Source organism: Egretta garzetta, unplaced genomic scaffold (assembly GCF_000687185.1).
Source record: "Egretta garzetta isolate BGI_Z169 unplaced genomic scaffold, ASM68718v1 scaffold91, whole genome shotgun sequence".
NCBI lineage: Eukaryota > Metazoa > Chordata > Aves > Pelecaniformes > Ardeidae > Egretta > Egretta garzetta.
Window position 1 is genome coordinate 3,601,839 of NW_009258661.1, and position 18,057 is coordinate 3,619,895.

The 18,057-nt window shown below is 41.7% G+C and overlaps 1 protein-coding gene across 1 annotated transcript in view; it reads left to right on the top strand.

The window, feature by feature from the left end:
- The window catches only part of FHIT (fragile histidine triad diadenosine triphosphatase), a 450,758-nt gene extending 435,051 nt beyond the window's left edge, over positions 1-15,707 (top strand). Inside the window, 2 exon segments of the mRNA XM_035903802.1 lie at positions 15,145-15,248; positions 15,623-15,707. Of these exon segments, the coding sequence (XP_035759695.1) occupies positions 15,145-15,248; positions 15,623-15,707 (189 nt within the window).
- Positions 15,708-18,057: the final 2,350 nt, after the last annotated feature.

Consider the following 18,057-nt stretch of genomic DNA (forward strand, 5'->3'; position numbering starts at 1 on the left):
ATATTAAATGACACTATGTCTTTTTACACAGTTCGCAGAGGAAGCCAAGGAATGCAGAAGGAAAGAGTCACGAGGTCCAGCAGTTGCCCTGCTGTGCAGACAGGGAAGCCATTGCCCAGCCTCAACCTACCTTAGAGGCACCTGATAAGCCTTTGAGATCACACAGATAGCTGTCCTTCTACCCATGCTACATCATGCACAAGGTGTAATACACAAAAGTGATCTTTATTTTACAATAGCTGTCTGTGTAACTGTAGTTGCCTTGTGGCCAATAAGGCAGTGTGTTCTCTTTTCCTTCCAGGCCTATCAATATATTTGCACAAATGCAAATAATGCAAATAAATTTGCATATTTTTTTAATTCGGATAGTTATAGTGAATGAGTTTTCTTTCCTAATATAAAACATTCAACCAAAAAGCATTCTTTAAAAACTCTAGTGATGGAAAATGTAAACAAACTTTAAAATTTGCTAATTGTAAACCCCTTTGTCTGTGGAGTGCTGCATAGGGGATCATTTCCAAGTAATTATTATGAGGAAAATGTAGGACCTTTTTGGTTCATACATATATCGAAAAGATGCAAAGCCAATATAAAAAGAATTTTAATTGGTTTGAGATAGTAGCAGGAAATTATTTTCCTTCGTTTGTAGAATAAAAAAAATTAAGGTATCTTGGCTATTAAATTTGGGAAAGGAGTGCATATTTCTGTACTGCAGTTACTCATGTGTGAAATACAGAAAAATGTTAATTGAGGTAGGCTTGTGAAGTGAAATTAGTTGCAAGTGGACTGTAGATGAGCAAAGGGATTCTTAGGATGTTACACCTCAGCCATACTTTGAGGTTAATTCATTACAGATAATTGGAAAGTTAAATAGTTTCCTATAAGGAATCACTGCTATGTGGTCTAACACTTTTAGTCTGATTGAATCAAATGCTAATTACTAATATTCAGATTTAGGTTATGCTTATTTATGTACTGGCCACCTTGATTACTTCCTTGACTGCTGCTAATCTCTTCTGTCGAGGGTGACAGCCCTTCAGCCACCTGAAAATACAGGCTCGAATGAGGGGAACTTCAGCAAAAGGAACTGCCTGTTCATGTCCCTGTATCCATAAAGTCTATGTTAAAAATAGGAGCAGTTGAGCAGTCTTTCAGTGTTTCATAGCTGATTAAATCCTCACCAATAACTCGAGAGTAAATGCCAAGTCTTCGATGTGGTCCTCTGAGTGGGCTTGAAAACACTTACGTACCACTGAACCCAAAACTCAAACAAATGGGCTCTTGGCATGGATGTAACATGCAGGGTTTGCAGGCCGAATATCCAAATTGTGGTCTGGGTGCCTTTGGGACCTGAATGTAGCTTGTTGGAGTCCAGTCGTAATGACAGATCCACTGTCCTCGGGAGCAGGGAGAGGAGGTCTGGCCCTCCTGGCTCTGCCCCACCTCCCACCGGGCAGAGGCAGTTCGGTGTGGTGGGACATGACATCCCTGCCTTCATCCAGCAGAAAGGCAAACCAAGCAATGCAGGATATATTCCCCGTCGTAAAAGCAGAATACCAAAGTGAGTTGGACAAAAGTGAAAAGAAACGCCTTTTTACATCAGAAAGCCAGATAAAAATCTAGAGTCTGTTAGAGATTTCTTTTGCTTTCCTGTATTCACTACTGCGACATAAGTGTCCTCTGCATCTATTTACTCTTACCTGGGGTCTCGGGCTTGCATATTTCATTTGCCCAGATGGTCTGCATCGCTTTGTGAAGGATGATCTTTCTGTGCTGAAAAGGTGTGTGTGCCAGGTCCCATGCATGTTATCACTTATTTATTGCCTCCCTGGCGGCGTGCTGTCGCCAACAGGTGTATAATTAGAATAGCTCAGGCTGGAGACCTGTGGAAAGTCTGAGTACTTTCATAATTGGCCAGTAAGTGCTGTAGGTTTGTGCTTGAATCCCCTATGATTTCCGCTATTGGAAGCTCAAGTTTCTTTCTTCCAGTGACATATTTATCTTTTATTCTTATAAAAAGAGGAAATCCTTGGATTTTGGATCTGTTCTCATTTGTGTTGACTTACTTGATGACTGGTTATTAGAAACAGCCTGTTTTGCTTTTAGAAATTTCCAGTCATTTAAACAGTAGAGCAATGTCTCTTTCTTCTTGCTCTCCCACCCTGTACAAAAAGAGAAAAAGCAAAAGGAAGAAGTGAAAAGTAAGAACAGGAGAAAAATGTTATCAGAAACAGCTAAGCCAACAGCATAATCTGCAAGTTCTGTGCATACTGTTATGATATCTGAAACATAATTATCAAGCTTAAGTTAATTAGACTAATGCTTAGAAAATCTGGCATGGCAGATTGTGGTAAGTAATTATATATACCGATTAAAAGATGTAACACACAGTGAGCAAAAGCAAAAAGAAAACTCCATTTGATACAGCCAGTGAACACAGACAATTAAGAAGTCAAGTAGATGAGCACTGACAAAGATACTGAACTTTGTGGAAGATGATGGGCAAGATGCCAATTTTCCAGTGGAACAGATTTTGCATAGTATCAGTCAAACTTTTGTTTTATGAAAATCCATGCTACTGTTTCATAACTGAAATATATGAAGGGCCACTTGCTTTTTGCATTAGGATTAGCTGACATGAATACAAGGGTATGTGCAAACAAGAATGTGACATTAGGGTACTAGTTTACATATATATAGAAGTTGTGTAAATGGCTTTTCTTAAAAGCAATTCACAAGATGTCATATGAGAAATAAAGCTGTGAAGACAGTGTCTTCTGCAATTAAATGTAATGTAATAATGCTTACGGGTCAGAATGAACGAGGAGAGCTTGTGCGCCTTTGTACACCTCAGTACGTGCGCAGGCTAAACCCTGGAAACAGACTGAGAACGTGGCATTTTTTGTGAATTTTGCTTGAAGGCTGCTTTAAAAAGAAGACCGACCTAAAGAAAGAGGAAAAACATAGCAGTAGACCTTCTGTAGAAGTTCTGCTTGCAAGCTACACTGCTCTGACTTCAAATTGTGTCTAAATGAATAAAATTATTTTGCAAGTCCTCCATGAAGTCTGTGACTGTACAACCTATTCCCCAGGCAACTTCCTCCTGAAGAATGGGTGGAAAACCTGCAAATTCCTAGTATGGCAAATTGAGATGAAGTGAGCCCATGCTAGATCCATTGTCACAGCATTGAATTCACGAGTATTTGACTGAGCTTCTGGAGTAATATACAACCTCTCCTCAGCTGAGCAGTGTGTTTTATTCATATCTACTGGAAAATGCTTTCATTTCTGTTGACGACATTGTTTCCTAAGGCATGAACAAACTGATTGAACTGAAAGCAAGCAAAATTACTTTTTGTCTCTGAAAATTGGGGATGTTTGGGTTGCTTTTCCTGTCTTCATATTCTTCCTACCCTCCATCCACCCATGTTCATATGATCAGCCCAGCCATGCAGTATAGGCTTTTCTGTAGCTCTAAAGCATGTTCTCTGAGTTACGGTGAGAGAAGCTGGTGATCTGCTGCCAGGGTATCTTCACAGGGACAGAACTTGCAAAAAATATTGCCAACAAAAAAAGTTCCTGTGACTTTTCCAGATGAATATTTCCAAAATGTCTGTGCTCAAAGGTTTGAATATTAATTCTGTCCAAAAGCAATGATATTGAAGTCTACATATTAAATACTAATTGTTATGCAAATGCTACCAATTCTTGTTTTCTATATAGAAACATTGGGATGTCTGGGAGGTTGTAGCATAGGCAATGGCAACTGTTTTTTTCTAGGCAGTTTAATAAGATTTTCAATGTATTTTCATCGAAACCACCTTCCTACTAGTAGAAGCTATCAGCCTTAATTAACTGCAACATGCATTCAGCTAAAATTAATTCTTCCCAAATTCACAGTCCCTTCACTGAAATTAATCACAGAATATTGTATTCCCAGGCTATTATGCCATCCCTGTTCTTCAGTGTGGGCATTATGTGGGTACAACTGTGGTCTTATTCCCTAGAAAAAGAATTTGAACAGAAGGCAAATACTGCAGGTTGGAAGAGGAGCATATAGATTCCTCCTCCTCAAAGTGAAGGTAGCCTGTGCCCCTCTGCCCCCTGATGAAGCCACTGTTATCCCAGTCTGAGTTTCACCAAGTAAATAGGGGCTCCTGTATTGGGCCCTCTGTCTGTGGCTTTTTTTTCTCATTTAATTTAGTGTATGAGTTAAGAGGTTCATCTGAGGGATGAAGGAGCCTGCTTGAACAATACCAAACTGTTCCTGGCTTTTCCCCCTCTTCCCTTGTCTGGATTTTTCCACTAATGCTGGCAAGGCAATGCAGCAGGGACCCTCTTGCACAGCTTACACCTCCCGCATCCATCCATCCCAAACAGAATCTTGGATCATATTCTGCCATGGATAACATAGCTTTGTGAAGTTTGTACAATAGGAGAAAATAAATTGGGCAAAACCCTGTGCGATGTCTCTTAAGGGAACTTCCAGTGTAAGTTTTATGGTAATTTTAACTGACTGGAAAAACTGGAAGAGGTGATTTACCATCTGAAATCTCCAATTCTGCTCCCCTGTCTGGGTCTAGTGCCATCCACTGCCATTATAACATCACGAAGTGCAAGCCTCTGCTGGGTTTTATAAATATTCTAGACGTTGAAGATATCTTTTTCCCTTTACTGCTACTTTAAGAGATGAATTTGCAGACTCTGGGGCACTTGCCCTTGATAAAGCTTGTCTGATTCTTATGCCACTAGGTCAGTGGAATATCAATAGCTTCTTAATGCAGTCTGTCTTTTAGAGTTTCTTTCATTTCTCAAAGCAAGAGTAAATGTCATTCATATTGGCAGGTTATAATGGGAGCATTGAGATACTAATTTTTAAAAATATACACAGCTTCTTTTAAATAGTCTTGGTCTCCCTCTTGTGTGTCTTCAGTGTGTCTATAGCAATTACAAGGTTAGATATCCCTTAAGATGCTAGAAAAGGTCATTTTGTTGTCTTTTCTACCCTATGCCTCAGTGAAATATTCATGGTATGGCTCAGGTATTGGGATTGGGTTTAATGTTTCGTTGCATCGCCATCTGTTTTGTTGTTGCAGTTGTTGTTTTTTCCCTTGGTGGGGGGTGAGGGAGCATGGAGGCAGCAGTGAAGGATGCTGGCATATGGGTCCAGACCTGATACGAAAGATGAGCACTGAATCCGCAGGAACAGAGTAGCTCCTCTGATCTGAGCTATTTTCTTTTTAACATTAAAAGTCTTTCTGGCAAAAATCTGCCATTATGCATGTAGATCATCAGTGGTAGATAGTCTCTGTGTCTCCTCAAAGGCTATGAAGCCACATTAAAGTAGGCTTTTATATTATATGTAAAGTTCATTCATATAACTTAGCACAGGCATTGAAATAAAGCTCCTCACTGAGACAAATGGCATTAACAAGTTCCAAGGACGTATTCAGTAGAGTTTTCCAGAGTATTGTGGTGGCTCAGTGGCAAAGGGCAGCGCAGACAAAGGCTAAACCTACAAGGGGATTTGGAGCACCAGGAGGGCTTTGCTGTAGGTGCCAGAGTCGCTTGGCCATAGCCAGCCCAAACCAGACAGTTGGTGGTGGCACTGGTCCTCAGCCACTGGACCTGGAGACAACCACAGTGACACAGGGACCTAACGTGGAGAACACCTCACAGGAGAGGCAGCGTGGGGTTTTCCACGGTGGGTTTCTCATAGATGGCTTTTAAGCTCCCTTGTGACTTTATTTTTGCTATAACAAGGATGTTTGGCCCATAATGTTTCACCAGGATTTTTCAAATCCTTTTTTGATCATCTTGCTCTTTTTCAGCATTTCGCTCTTACTGCTGTTGATTTAAATGTCATGACATTTTAAACATGACTTATTATAACAAAACAGTATATAAAACAATATGCTGCATAATAAATGCAGCCGTATTTTTCAGAGTGAACGTTAAATGAGAGCAATTTATTCCTCGACCTATTTTAGTACCTACTTACTAGAGGGTATTGGCTGCTTAAATCCTGGGGAGGCAATCTTGGAGGTGAAGTAGCCTTGCATGTGCAAGGCTGAAAGCTAAAGAAGGGATCCCTGGGGGAAAAGGCTGTCCTGGGGATGTGGCTTCATCCAGGAGTGTCGTGACTGTGAGCACCGTGGGGAAAGCAGACAGAACCATCCTGGGAAGGTCTGTTGGCAGGTGAGGGGTCCCCTGAGAAGCACACACAAAAGCAGGCTTTGAAACCCCAGTGGCTTGCCTCAAGCATGCATTATATGTCATTCTAGACATCTGAAGTCTCCTTAAAATCCTCCTACTGTCAGTGGAGAGAGTGACTCAGAATACGAGTTACCCCAGGACACATTGACTGAATGTTTTCTTCTTAATTTCAGAAAGTTTTGGGGGGGTGTGGGAATTTGCTTAATAGCAATAAGTTAATTTTCCAGAGAAGAACTGTGCTCTCTGCTCTAGCCATTGTGGGCTCTTCCTGCAACTCTCAGAGATGTGGTGAGGAGGGTGAAGATCCCCCCAGGAGGTGGGGTCATGCTCGTGTCCCCCTGCACACTGAACCAGCTCTGCCGGTGCCATGGGACCTGCAGCTGATTTCCTTTGTGCTGACAGAAAAATACAAAGAAAACAAACCAACCAAATCAACCTCCCTAACACACATGTGTCTTCCTTGGCATGTCATGAATCTTATTGAGTGTGCTCAGGGTATGGCAAATATTTGTCTAAAGTTAAGAAGATTAGTGGGGCACTTCTGACTTTGAAACTCCCTGTGTCAGGAGCCAGAATACATCAGCCTGATACAGGCGCCTCGAGGTTATCTCCGCTCTTGGAGTGGGACATGCACATCACTCTGCAGCTCTGACCTTTTGGGAAAAGGCTTTCAGTCAAGTAATACATGCACCTGCATGAAATTTTTGAATCACTGACTCTATCCTTGATTAAAGTGCTTTTCCTTGATTAAAAATAGCCTTTTTCCAAGTGAGTAATGTTGCATGGCAGGCTGTGCACACAGGATAACATTTCCTCCAACATCATCACATTGGTGACATTGCCATTTCTTACCCAGGTCTCTATGCAACACATTTCTCTCTTGTTGGCAGCTCTCTAACAAATGCTATTAGGAAGCTCCCTACCTTTTCCCAGGTGAGGAAGACTGCAGAGGCATGTATAACGTTATCTACTAACTGGGAGGATAATGGACATGGTGAATATGTATCCAAACACATTTATAGATTCTTGCCTGGATTCGTATCAGGTTGTAAATAGCAGTTCTCCAAGTCTTTGGCAGGACTTCTTACCCCAGCGGATATTCCTTCAAGTATCTCCTTTGTCATGTGCTCACTTTCCAAGAATTTTACCTTGATTGGAGCCAAACTGGAAGTCTGTCAAGATTTGAGCTCTTCAGAGTGCAATCTACATGTTTCACCAAATAGCAAATGCATTTTCTATACAACCAATCTTCTGCTTGTGGGCTTACTTGTCTTTTATACTTTCAAAAACAAATTTCTTAGGATGCCTTTTATATTTATTCTTATCATTTTTGTATGCAGAATGGTTAGAAACTAGAGTTTGCAGAGTTTATTTTAGCAAAGCACTTAAACACATATGCTTAAGGGTTTTACTTAACCTTTATGTGTGTTTCCACAAAATTCTCTTCATCTAAGTGCTTTGCTAAAAAGAGTGCAGTTATTCATATGTCCATGTGAAGTGTGAGGTTCAAGTCTTTCTCCAAAGCACAACAATAACACTGAAAAAATATTTGCAGTCACTATGACAAAGAGTCAATAGCAGAAACACCACCACCACTCTAAAACACAGTTTTGATAAACTGAGATTTCAAATGGAATATATGCTTTGCAGCAATAATGTTAGCAGCTGTGAGGTAGCAGTGTATTTCATGTAGAAGTGGTAAAATAATTGGAGAAGGATTTTCCAGTAGATAGTAAAAAAAAAAAAATGTGCTGCATATAGAATGCAGGCCACTGGCTGCTTGTCCGTCTCCTTAAATAACTCTGATTTAATGCAGCAAGTAAAACACACCCCAAAATCAGGGATTTCTGATTCCCGCAAATGCAGATTTTGGTATGATATAGAATCTTAAGCAAAGTCAGCAGATGAGAAAATGATAGGATATGGTTTTTTTTCTGCAGTGTTCACTGTAAATTAGAGCAATTAAATTACAGAAGTCTTGTAGCTGTAATTAAATATGGAGATGGGCCCAGAGATGCGGAAAGCGCTGAACTGCCTGGGCTGCTCAGGCTGCGGAGTGGGAGCGGTGGTAAAGGTAGCTCAGAAATGGGTCCCGATCCTGTGGCAGCTGATGGGGGGCAGCCAGGCCTCTTGCACTGTGTTAACACAGTGTCCCATGGGTGGTCTCTTAGGTGGCCAAGGAGGGCTGTGCCATGCTTGTTCTCTGCCTGTGTGTTTGCCTTTCCTGGGGCCCTGGCTGGAGCAGCTGGGGGGGGATACCCAGCTGGGGCATGCCCAGGGCTGTGGGAGCTCCTGCAATGAGTACCCCCAGGCAGGTAAAACAGGATTTAGGGCCCTGTGATCACAACATCTGTGCGAAGCTGCTTTGTGCAGCCGTTACTCTCTCATTTTACATTGCTAGTCAAGTTGAGACTTGAACCACAACCGAAGGCAAATGGGATGGAGACAGGAGGCATGGACTGGCAGGGGCAGCTGCACACCAAAAAGCTCACGCTACCTTTAGCGAGACAGAAGCGGGTGAAGAAAGGGTAGAGGGTAGCAGGAGGTACAGATAATAGCAGTAAATGTCACATTTAATTACATTGTGGGGAGTGGTGGAAATGAAGTCTTACTACAGGATATAAGCTAAAGAGAAGTGAAAAGAAAGCAAGCACCGGGAGAAAAGAGCAAGGACAAGACTAGGGAGAAGAGGTCAAAGGAGGCAATTCAGGAATTAAGTTGATGTAAAGGCAGTACAAGAGGAAGCACACACAGTTGGGAGTCATCACCAGGACCAGGAGTTCCTTATTGTAACCAAAGGAAGGAGGAGCCATAGCCAGCTCAGTCCTTGTGTTTCTCTCCCTCGTGGTCGGATGTTTGCAATGAAGCCCCCTGACCTCTGCTTGCCATAGTGCAAGAATAGGGCAAGGATGTGCTGTGGGGGTATGTTCGTCACGTGGCTCTGGGTCCATAAGGGAGTCGGAAGAAGAGTTACATGTAGCAGCCCTGGGATTGCTTTTGTCTCCAGTCACTGGAAAAGAGAGGCCACTGGAGAGAGCAAATGACGCTTTCAGCCTCCTCACGGTTCACATGTTAATCTGGTGCTGAAATATCACTCCACAGATTTCACCCAAGGGTGGGAATTAAGTATGGAAAAGACGCCTGGGTATCCCAAAGTGTATTGGTAATAATAAACACCACCAGCTGGGTAATGCCTAATGTCTGATGCAAACTGCTGGCAGAAATTTGTTTGGGTTTTTTTTTTTTTATTAGCTGCCGGCTTTGATAATATTATATCTTGTAATTGCCAAGGCAGTTGAGTTTTGTTGTTGTTGCAGTATTTTGGTATAAGTAGTCTCCATCACTATGATTTTTCTTTTAGTTAAATGCTTTGGAGGTTATAAACTCTTAACTATCAACAGTAAATATTCATGGAGAGAGAGAATAGTGCTAACTACTGTAAAAGCTTTTTTTCCCAATACTTTTGGCTAGTGCTGTGTATTAACACAGGTTGCTTTTCTGCTGGTGCTATGGCATAAGTAGAACAAACCATAACATAGCTGCTGCTTCAAGCAACAGCCAGTCCTAGACCCAGGTTCCCTATAGTCTGCTGCATTGAGAATTTTGGGCTCCTCTGCAAAGGGCAAGAAGGAGAGGTTCCCCAATGCGAATGTGTTATAAAACAATATTGTGTTTCCCTTAAGAATTGCGGTGATAAAAACATAGACCATTCTGCAGCACTACCAACTTTAATAAAATAACATAAAGCACAGCTGTCAGGTCTGCCATCATCTCACACTGGGAGACATGAGTGAGAAAATGAACGCTTTTCACAAGCAGAAGTATTCAAAGAGCTTCACTGTTTACAAGTAATCAAGACTGACAGTCATAGATTATTGGTGGAAGAGCATTTTCTGCTTGAGGTGAAAGAAGAGGATAATTTATCAGGAAGCCCAAGAAGTCAGACATCAGTAATGATCTGCTTGAAGAAGGGCACATCTTAGAAATAGTGCGTTTATTTGTACTGCAAGGCAAGAAGATGTACTAAGTTATAAACAAGAGTCTTAGTGCTTGAAGAATGTTGAACAGATACAGTGTGTAATTTGCTGGGCAACTGCGATTAGAGAATTGACTAATGTGTGTCTCGGTGCTTGTTCAGAATATTAAAAGAAAGAGTTAGCATAATAGAGATTGTCTAAAAGAAATGTTCATGCTCTCCCATCCTATCCTCTCCTTTTGGACTTATCTGAGCTACACTAATCTGGTTGCTTACCTTTTTGTTAATGCTTATGCATTAACAAAACACTCCTGTAATACAACAACGAGCTTGGCTTTCAGGGAATTTGGGGCTTTCTGAGTTTTGCAGTAGAACATCTTGTCTATTTGGTGTGGTGCTTTTGCATCACCTTTCTCTTGTGATAACGGGCAAAGTGCTAGCAGTTCTAAAATGGTAACTAGCTTGGAGCTCTATGGAAAAGGTTTTATAGACTGCCGCCTTCCCTGTCTATGCCTGCAGTGCCGCAGACCCCGCTCCCAGCACCTGTGCTATGTCCTGCAGGAGGAATTGCTGCCCAGATACCAAGAAATGCTTCTTCCTTCCTGGGGTGCAGCCTGGAATGGAAGGATTTGGTTAGAATTAGGAAATGAAGCTCATATCAGTATAAAACACCATAGAGATCCATCCCTTGTAATTTGGTATTCATTGTTATCATTGATATATCATTCATTCATATCACACAGAGTTTATATTTTCTTTTTTTTTTTTTTTTTTTTTAAATGTACAGAACATTACCATAACATTGCTGAGAACAGGCTGTGCTTCCCTACTCTTCTGCTCCACATCTACAGGGAACCTGGGCTTCAGGGGAGACAAGAAGTCTCCTGTTATCCATCAAAGAGAGCACTCAAGAGAGCCGAGTGTGCCTGCAGAGCTCTGCAAAAGCCCCTGGTGGTGGCCCCAACACCTCATGGATGTCCCTGAAAGACCCTGAGAAAAACCTGCCCCTTTTACTTCAGTGTTTTGCACAGAGGTGACTCTTGTAACTTCACCGTGTGCTATTTTCATTTCACTTGAAAAAGCAGCTGCTTACCACAACTGGAAATGCACACACGTACTTGGAAAGGGATTCTGAAAGTGAGACATTTCTTCTAGAAGCATTCATTGCAAGAAGGGCAACAGTTGTTGTTCAGGGACCTTTGGTTAATATGGAAGTCCTGTCCCAGGAACTGTGAAGAAGGTAGCAAAAGTGGTTTTGAGAGGATGTGGATCAGCCAATCTCCACCAGGGAAATCTGGGCAAATCATCTCTCACAGAAAATCATGTGAAGCAGATGATACGGGGCTCTGGATAAGACTGTTTTTCTTTTCAGAGCTTGCAGAAGTAGAGTTGTTGTACAGAAAGTATCACAGACTTCAAGCTAGTCTGTCTTTGAATATCTCTATCTAAGTAAGGGTGTCGGCTCAAGTTCTCCAGCTTTTTCTGACTGGGGAAAAAACAAGGGGAAATTGCTAGTTTTTACGGATGGATAGCTGGCAAATATAGAGATTTCTTTTTTCCCTTTGAGCAGAAACTTGGAGTGTTCTCCAGGTGCAGGAAAGCATTGCTTCCCCTGTATAATCCAAACTTTCAATAGGATGTCAGATGTTCGTAAAGATGCACGGTTGGGACTTGCATGTGCGTGTTAATATGAACACTCCCAGGCACCAAAGTCCCTTAGAAACAAGTATCAGCTGTTATGTTTGTTTCCCACCTGGTTTCTAACCAGTACAATCTAATACTGAAATATGTATGTTGTTCCTCCCTTGAAAGTAGCTTTCCAACTCAGCCAAAATACTACGGAGAAAAGTTTAAATAAAGTAGCTCTTGCTTACTGATGCCCTCACATGGAGATCTGAACCTGATTGAAAAGTACCTTACATAAGAACACGTGAAATAACTAGCTGAAACCAAACCCATCCATGATACCAATATCTTGTTACTACTAGAGACCACTAGCAGATGCTAAGAAAAGATTTGAAGAACAAGGCAGGTACACAGATATGTCCCCATTAATTTGTGGCATGCAGACTCTCTGAACTAGGGTGGTATCAGCAGCCCTTAATTTATTTATCTTCCATTTATTGGTACTGTTGATCTTGAACCTGCATAATATTTAGTATCCAGAACATCCTCCAGCACGGTTATCCATAATTTAAGTGTTGTCATTCCAAGGGGCCGGCTATTTGTTTTGGTTTGTAGTGGAGCTGCAGGATGGTGGTAGCAGAGAAGGGTAGGCAGCCACCCGAGGCAGTTTTCCAAATCTCCACAGTGGTGGTTAGATAATATCAGAAACTAAGTGGCATTGGGATGCTAACAGCTTATTGCACTTCATGCAGCAAGAGGTTTGAGGTCCTGGGATCCTGTTTGGGTGGACATAGCAATTTTATACTGAAATTATTCATCTATAAGTCAGTTGAACAACGAATGCATTGGTCATGGCAGTGATGTAACGCTGCGGTCTGTTGTTCATCATACCCAGAGTGTCCACAAAATGTGGATAAGGCTTTTCTGTATGAGAGGCACATGAACTCCTGCTGCAGCAGGGCATGGTGAGGCTCTGCTGAGCACTTTCCTGCCAGGCCAGGGCTTGCTATGCAGCACCGTGGGCTGCGTACCAGGAACCAGGGCTGCTCAACTAGGTTGGGTTTCCAGGCAAGTTTCAGAATTCATTGCTGCTCCCCATGTATCTGTTTTAACCTTAAGTCAAAGATTGATTATTTTTAAAGGTTAGCAGTTATGTAGCAAAAGAAACCCTCTCTTTTGCCAGCTTTAAGAAGTCATCATGGTCTGTGACTTCACACAGTTTTAATGCAGACAACAGCCATTTCAGGATATGCCCCCCTATTACTGTTTACTTCAGTTTCTTTAAATGGGGAAAATAAAAATAAAAACTACAAGTCAAATCCCCACTTCCCTAGTCTCCTCCTGGAGTCAGCTCTCACTTGGGCTGTGCAGAAACAGGATAGCAAGGGAGAACAGCAGCCAAATCATGTCACTAAAAGCACTTCTTGCAGGTTAAACAAGGAGACCTTGAGGAACAGGGGCTGCCCTCCCTTGCCTCCTAGCTGTTGTCTGCTGTATCTCCTGCTGATGCTAGGTCGAATGAGCAAGACATTGCTTTTTTAAAAAAACAGCTCACACCTCAGACAGACAATTGATTTACCACCACTTGGCTCATCCTGGTGCATCCTCTTGTGAAGTGTAAGCGCTCGCAGTCCATGGAAAGTACAGGATGATGTATGCTGTTTCCTATGACTCCCTCTCATTGCCAGCTCAGCTGTGGTACCTATACACCATATAGGTGTATACAGTGGGTGAGAGCAGGCACATGGCCGCAAAGGGTGTGTGGCACAGCGTATACACTGTTCTTGGCTTTTAAATCTTTCTCCATAATACTGTAGCATTATTACGAGATGGATTTATAACACACCTAGAGCTAATGTAACAATGGAGATTAGTCCTCTACTAGTGGAACTGTAATACGCTTTAATTTGCCTACAGCTACTGTGTCGTATTGGCATGAAAGGAAATAGCTTTCTAATGCAGCTTCATCTGCTGAGCTGGAAGAAATCTGTGCTGCAGAATGTAAAACTACATAGGACTATAGCTGGCAGCAAAATTCAGAGTAGGAGAAACACAGCACAAATAAAAGTATTTGTGAGTTGGATGTATGCTAACAATCCTAGTTTATTGCTAAACATGCCATACACAGTAATGCAGTTTGCTTGGCAGGTTCAGTATTGTTTCATCTTTGTTTTTCACTGCTTCATCTTCTGTACTAAAACTTGTCCGGGAACAAAAGGTGTAAATTCATTTATATAAGGTTTATATTACCATTTTCTTCAGAAGTACTGATGCTGTTAATACAATCTGTGCTGTGCTCTGTACCTAGAGACACACTGGAAATCTCAGTGCTTAGGCCATTAATGCAAACGTTTCTGCTGTCTGTTGTAAATGTCATCTTCCCTTGATGAGTGGCAGGCATTCTTTGAGTGGACACGTGTACAAATAGTCACTCGAGTGCTGGCACATTATATTTACCATAAAATAGAACTCGCGTCTTCTGGAGAGGGGCAAACCATTAGTTTCTCTGTTCTTCTGGAGAGGCAAAGGATGTGTTCGAAATCATCATGTCTGAGATAATAACACTTAATACTTACTGCATATGGGATATAACTTGTTTTTGTGGGCATATGACGCCAACTAGATGCACAAATTATCTGTTTCACATACTTTTGATATTTTTCCCCACTAAATCACCAATGAAATATAGTTGCGCTGAAAAGAACAAGTTTTGTTTCTAGACTAGGGATGCGTCTCGCTTTCAACAAAGGCAAGGAAGGACTAACGACTTGCAAGCAGGGAGGGAACGTATCTCTTCTGAAAACTGCTGGTATAAGCTGTCAATGGGAAACAGCCGCAACAGGGCCTTGTTATCACAATAGGTCTTTGATGGGAAAGGTGGCCTCATGGGCAGAGGAAAACCCAGAAAGAAAATTTTACATGAATTACGGACAAGGTGTCCAGGCAGCTTCTGCCTAGCTCACTCAATGGATGTAACAGGCCCTTCGGAATACCTGAGTGTGTTTGCTATCCTATTACCCACCAGCTTTGCATCAAAAACTCATAAGGTATCTGACCATCAGCTCACATAGGTGAACTCCATCACTGCCTATCGATCACCCTGGCACCTTGTGTTATCTTCATAAATCCCTCAGAGCCAGTTAACTACTGTCACCACTCCAAACCAGTAACCTTCACCCTTCATCTCTTCATCTCCAGGTGCCTCCATCCCATGGACACACGGAATAGTTATATTAGTTGCATACAGGCATGCCCTGAATTTGACAATGAAACTGGGGAAAAAAAAAAACCAACTGTTTTTTTCTCTTATTTCTCCTTCAAAAAAGTTGCAACAACATGACAAAGAGGATTCCTCTGACAAGTGGAGGACAGAAGAAGAAATGGCAGCTGAAGCAGCAATTCTGAAGAAGTATTTCTGAGAAAATGAAAGGTAATGATTTAAACATTAACTTACTCCTGCAGCACCCAAAACTCTGTTCAGTCCTCCATAGGCTTCTGAAGGACAGGGGGAGAATATGTAGAATGGAACAAAAGAAATAAAACTCTTAGCTTTGTGTTGTTTCCAAAAGGACACAGGACTCCAACAGTGGCTGATAATAGCATGCTCCTTCTTGAATAAATCAGTACTGTCCTAGAGCATTTAGTTTCCAGACAGTAAAGCACAACATATTTGGAAATCAGTGTCATCAGTAGCTGCTTAAGAGGAATGTCTAACCTAACATAGCCTCCCTGTGCTTTTAAAACAGAAAATAGCCTTGGTACCTCTATGATGAATTAAAAACTGCTATGTCTGTGTATACCCAGACATGCACCTATACAGACAAAATCCCAGCAGAATTCAGACTATAGAGTGGATAAGCAAATGCTAACTTCATCTGACAAATCTTAAATCATCTGATCAGTTCAACTTCTAAAATTAAGCCTGCTGGAAAACTGCCTGTTCTGCTAAATCTCCCACTGGCCCTAAAAGGGAAAAAAAAAAAAAAAAAAAAAAAAAAAAAAAAGACTTGGTGGGAGGAATAGAAAAGAGAAAACACTTGGCAAACACTAACATTGGTGCTCTAGAAATTGAGAGTTTTTCATTTTGTACCTGGAGTCCCAGAAGCCAGATTCTTCCAGTAGAAATGAACTGGCCCCCGGAGATCAATATGAGTTACGCTGGGATGTACACTGCGGCAATGATGCCAAAAGCTCCCTCTCCCCTGTTCCCCATATGTTGTTTGCCATCATCCAGCACTCTCATTTCTCTGTCATTTCTGACTGTTTCATATTTTTTCCTCTGAAGAACCAAAATCCCATAAATATCCCTCCTCTCTGCCTGTGACTCACTGCTTGCAGCCCAGCTTGAGAAATCTTGAGCTAAACTACATGGTGTGCACGTGGCACGTGTACGTGGCAGCTCTCGTCTCCCATGCTATGCCGTCATCTCCATTTGGGCTGGTTCATTGGACTCTTTCCTTTCCATGTTTTCTTGCATGATAACCATGCTTTTGTCTTCTCCAGTCAAATTAGCTGTGCCAACACTTCTGGGGACAGAGAAAGCATAATTCCCATCTGTGAAGGAATCTTGTCCTCAGCATCTGGGACCTAGGGACCTCCAGGGTTTGGAGCAGCAGGGTTTGCGCAACACAGCCAGGTTTCCACAGTGGCTGCCGGATTGGTATTTAGTCACTCACTTTTCACCTTCTCGGAAATATGCTTCTCAAAAATTAATTACTCAGCCAGAAAGAGCATATCCTTAGGTAACGCATATGTAAGCACTCTCCTCTACTAACAGAGCCATTATGTAGTACTTCATCTATAGCACAGCAGCAAATGAACAGTGCTTAGGATAAAATGGTGCATCCCTATTCCAATGTGATGTTGTTCCCCATTACATCTTTGGTAGCTTTGGGGATATTTTTTTTTTGGTCTGGTTAGAAATGAATTTGAAATGTTTTTCTGCAGAGATTCTCAAAGGGGTTGGAATTAAATCCCCACATATCAATAAAATGTTCTTAGGCTCTTCTGATACTAAACACAAAGCTGGATAGATGGTATAAATTCATTCCTGCAAGCAAATTTATGTAGCTGGACGTTTATTTCCATTTATTATGAAAATAAATCAGTGTATGTCTGCATGGATGACCTCTTGATAATTCCCCATGATATTAAGGTCATTACCTTTCCTAGAACAGACTGGTAAATTACATCTTACTGGCATCATTATCATGATAGTATCTTGCCTAGTACAGGCAGTCCTTCCAACCCTTGATTCCCAACACAAGGCATCACTGTCAATCTCTTCTCCCTGACACTGTTTTGCTTCTGAGGTTTAAGGCTCTGAACCTGAGATAAAGGTATATCTGAGCACCTTCTGAATTTCTCAACCTTTATCTAGTCTCTTAACCTTGCTTCAAAAGTGATGAAGATTGAAAACTTTTGGCAAATTAACAAGGTTATATGCATCCTTCTTCGAAGCTATTTTTGTTTTTCACCTACAAAGGATTTATTTTGCCATTTATAAGTTTACCTGGATGCTATTTGACTTGAGTTTTTTCATGCGGCACAGGGAAAGTCAGAAAGAGCTGAATGTGGATGTTCTGGAGCCAATAAATGGCAATTTTTAAGGCCTCATGCATTATTTTTCTACTTAAGTGTTTTGTTCAAAGAAGCCCAGCTCAGCTAGATTAGCCTGGACAGGCTGAGCTGTGTTTCAGAGCTTTCCCAGCTGCCCTTACATTTATCACAAGTCCTTCACCAACTGTCACAACTCCTCTATGACTTGACTAGGTACAGTAGCACCTTTTACGTGTATTTATAGACTATCTGATCAAGAAGGACTTGCAGGGGACATTTTTCTAATAAATGCTCGAACAAGGCAAGAAGCTCTTGATTCTCTCCCTACTACATTTGCTGGTGCTGATCCCTCTTGCTTGTTGGGTAGCCATGGCCGAGTGCTTCTACCCCAGTCCCCAGGCGATCAGAAATATCCAGCCACTTGCTTAAAGAAATGAACCCCTTTTAGCCTTGCTAAATTTACACCCTCAAGAAAATACTTGTCTTAAAATAATGCATTCATGTGTACAATTGCCTAGAGTGGGTGAAACTGAAATCAGTGAGTGAATTTGTGTTTTGCACGTGTTTCTAGTCTTTCACTGTGAGTCCCCATGCCACTGTGTCCCATCCCATTAGAAGGACATGTCACTTTTTGAACACCTCCAGCATGTGTGGGCTCTGCAGGGCTGCTCACGGTGCTG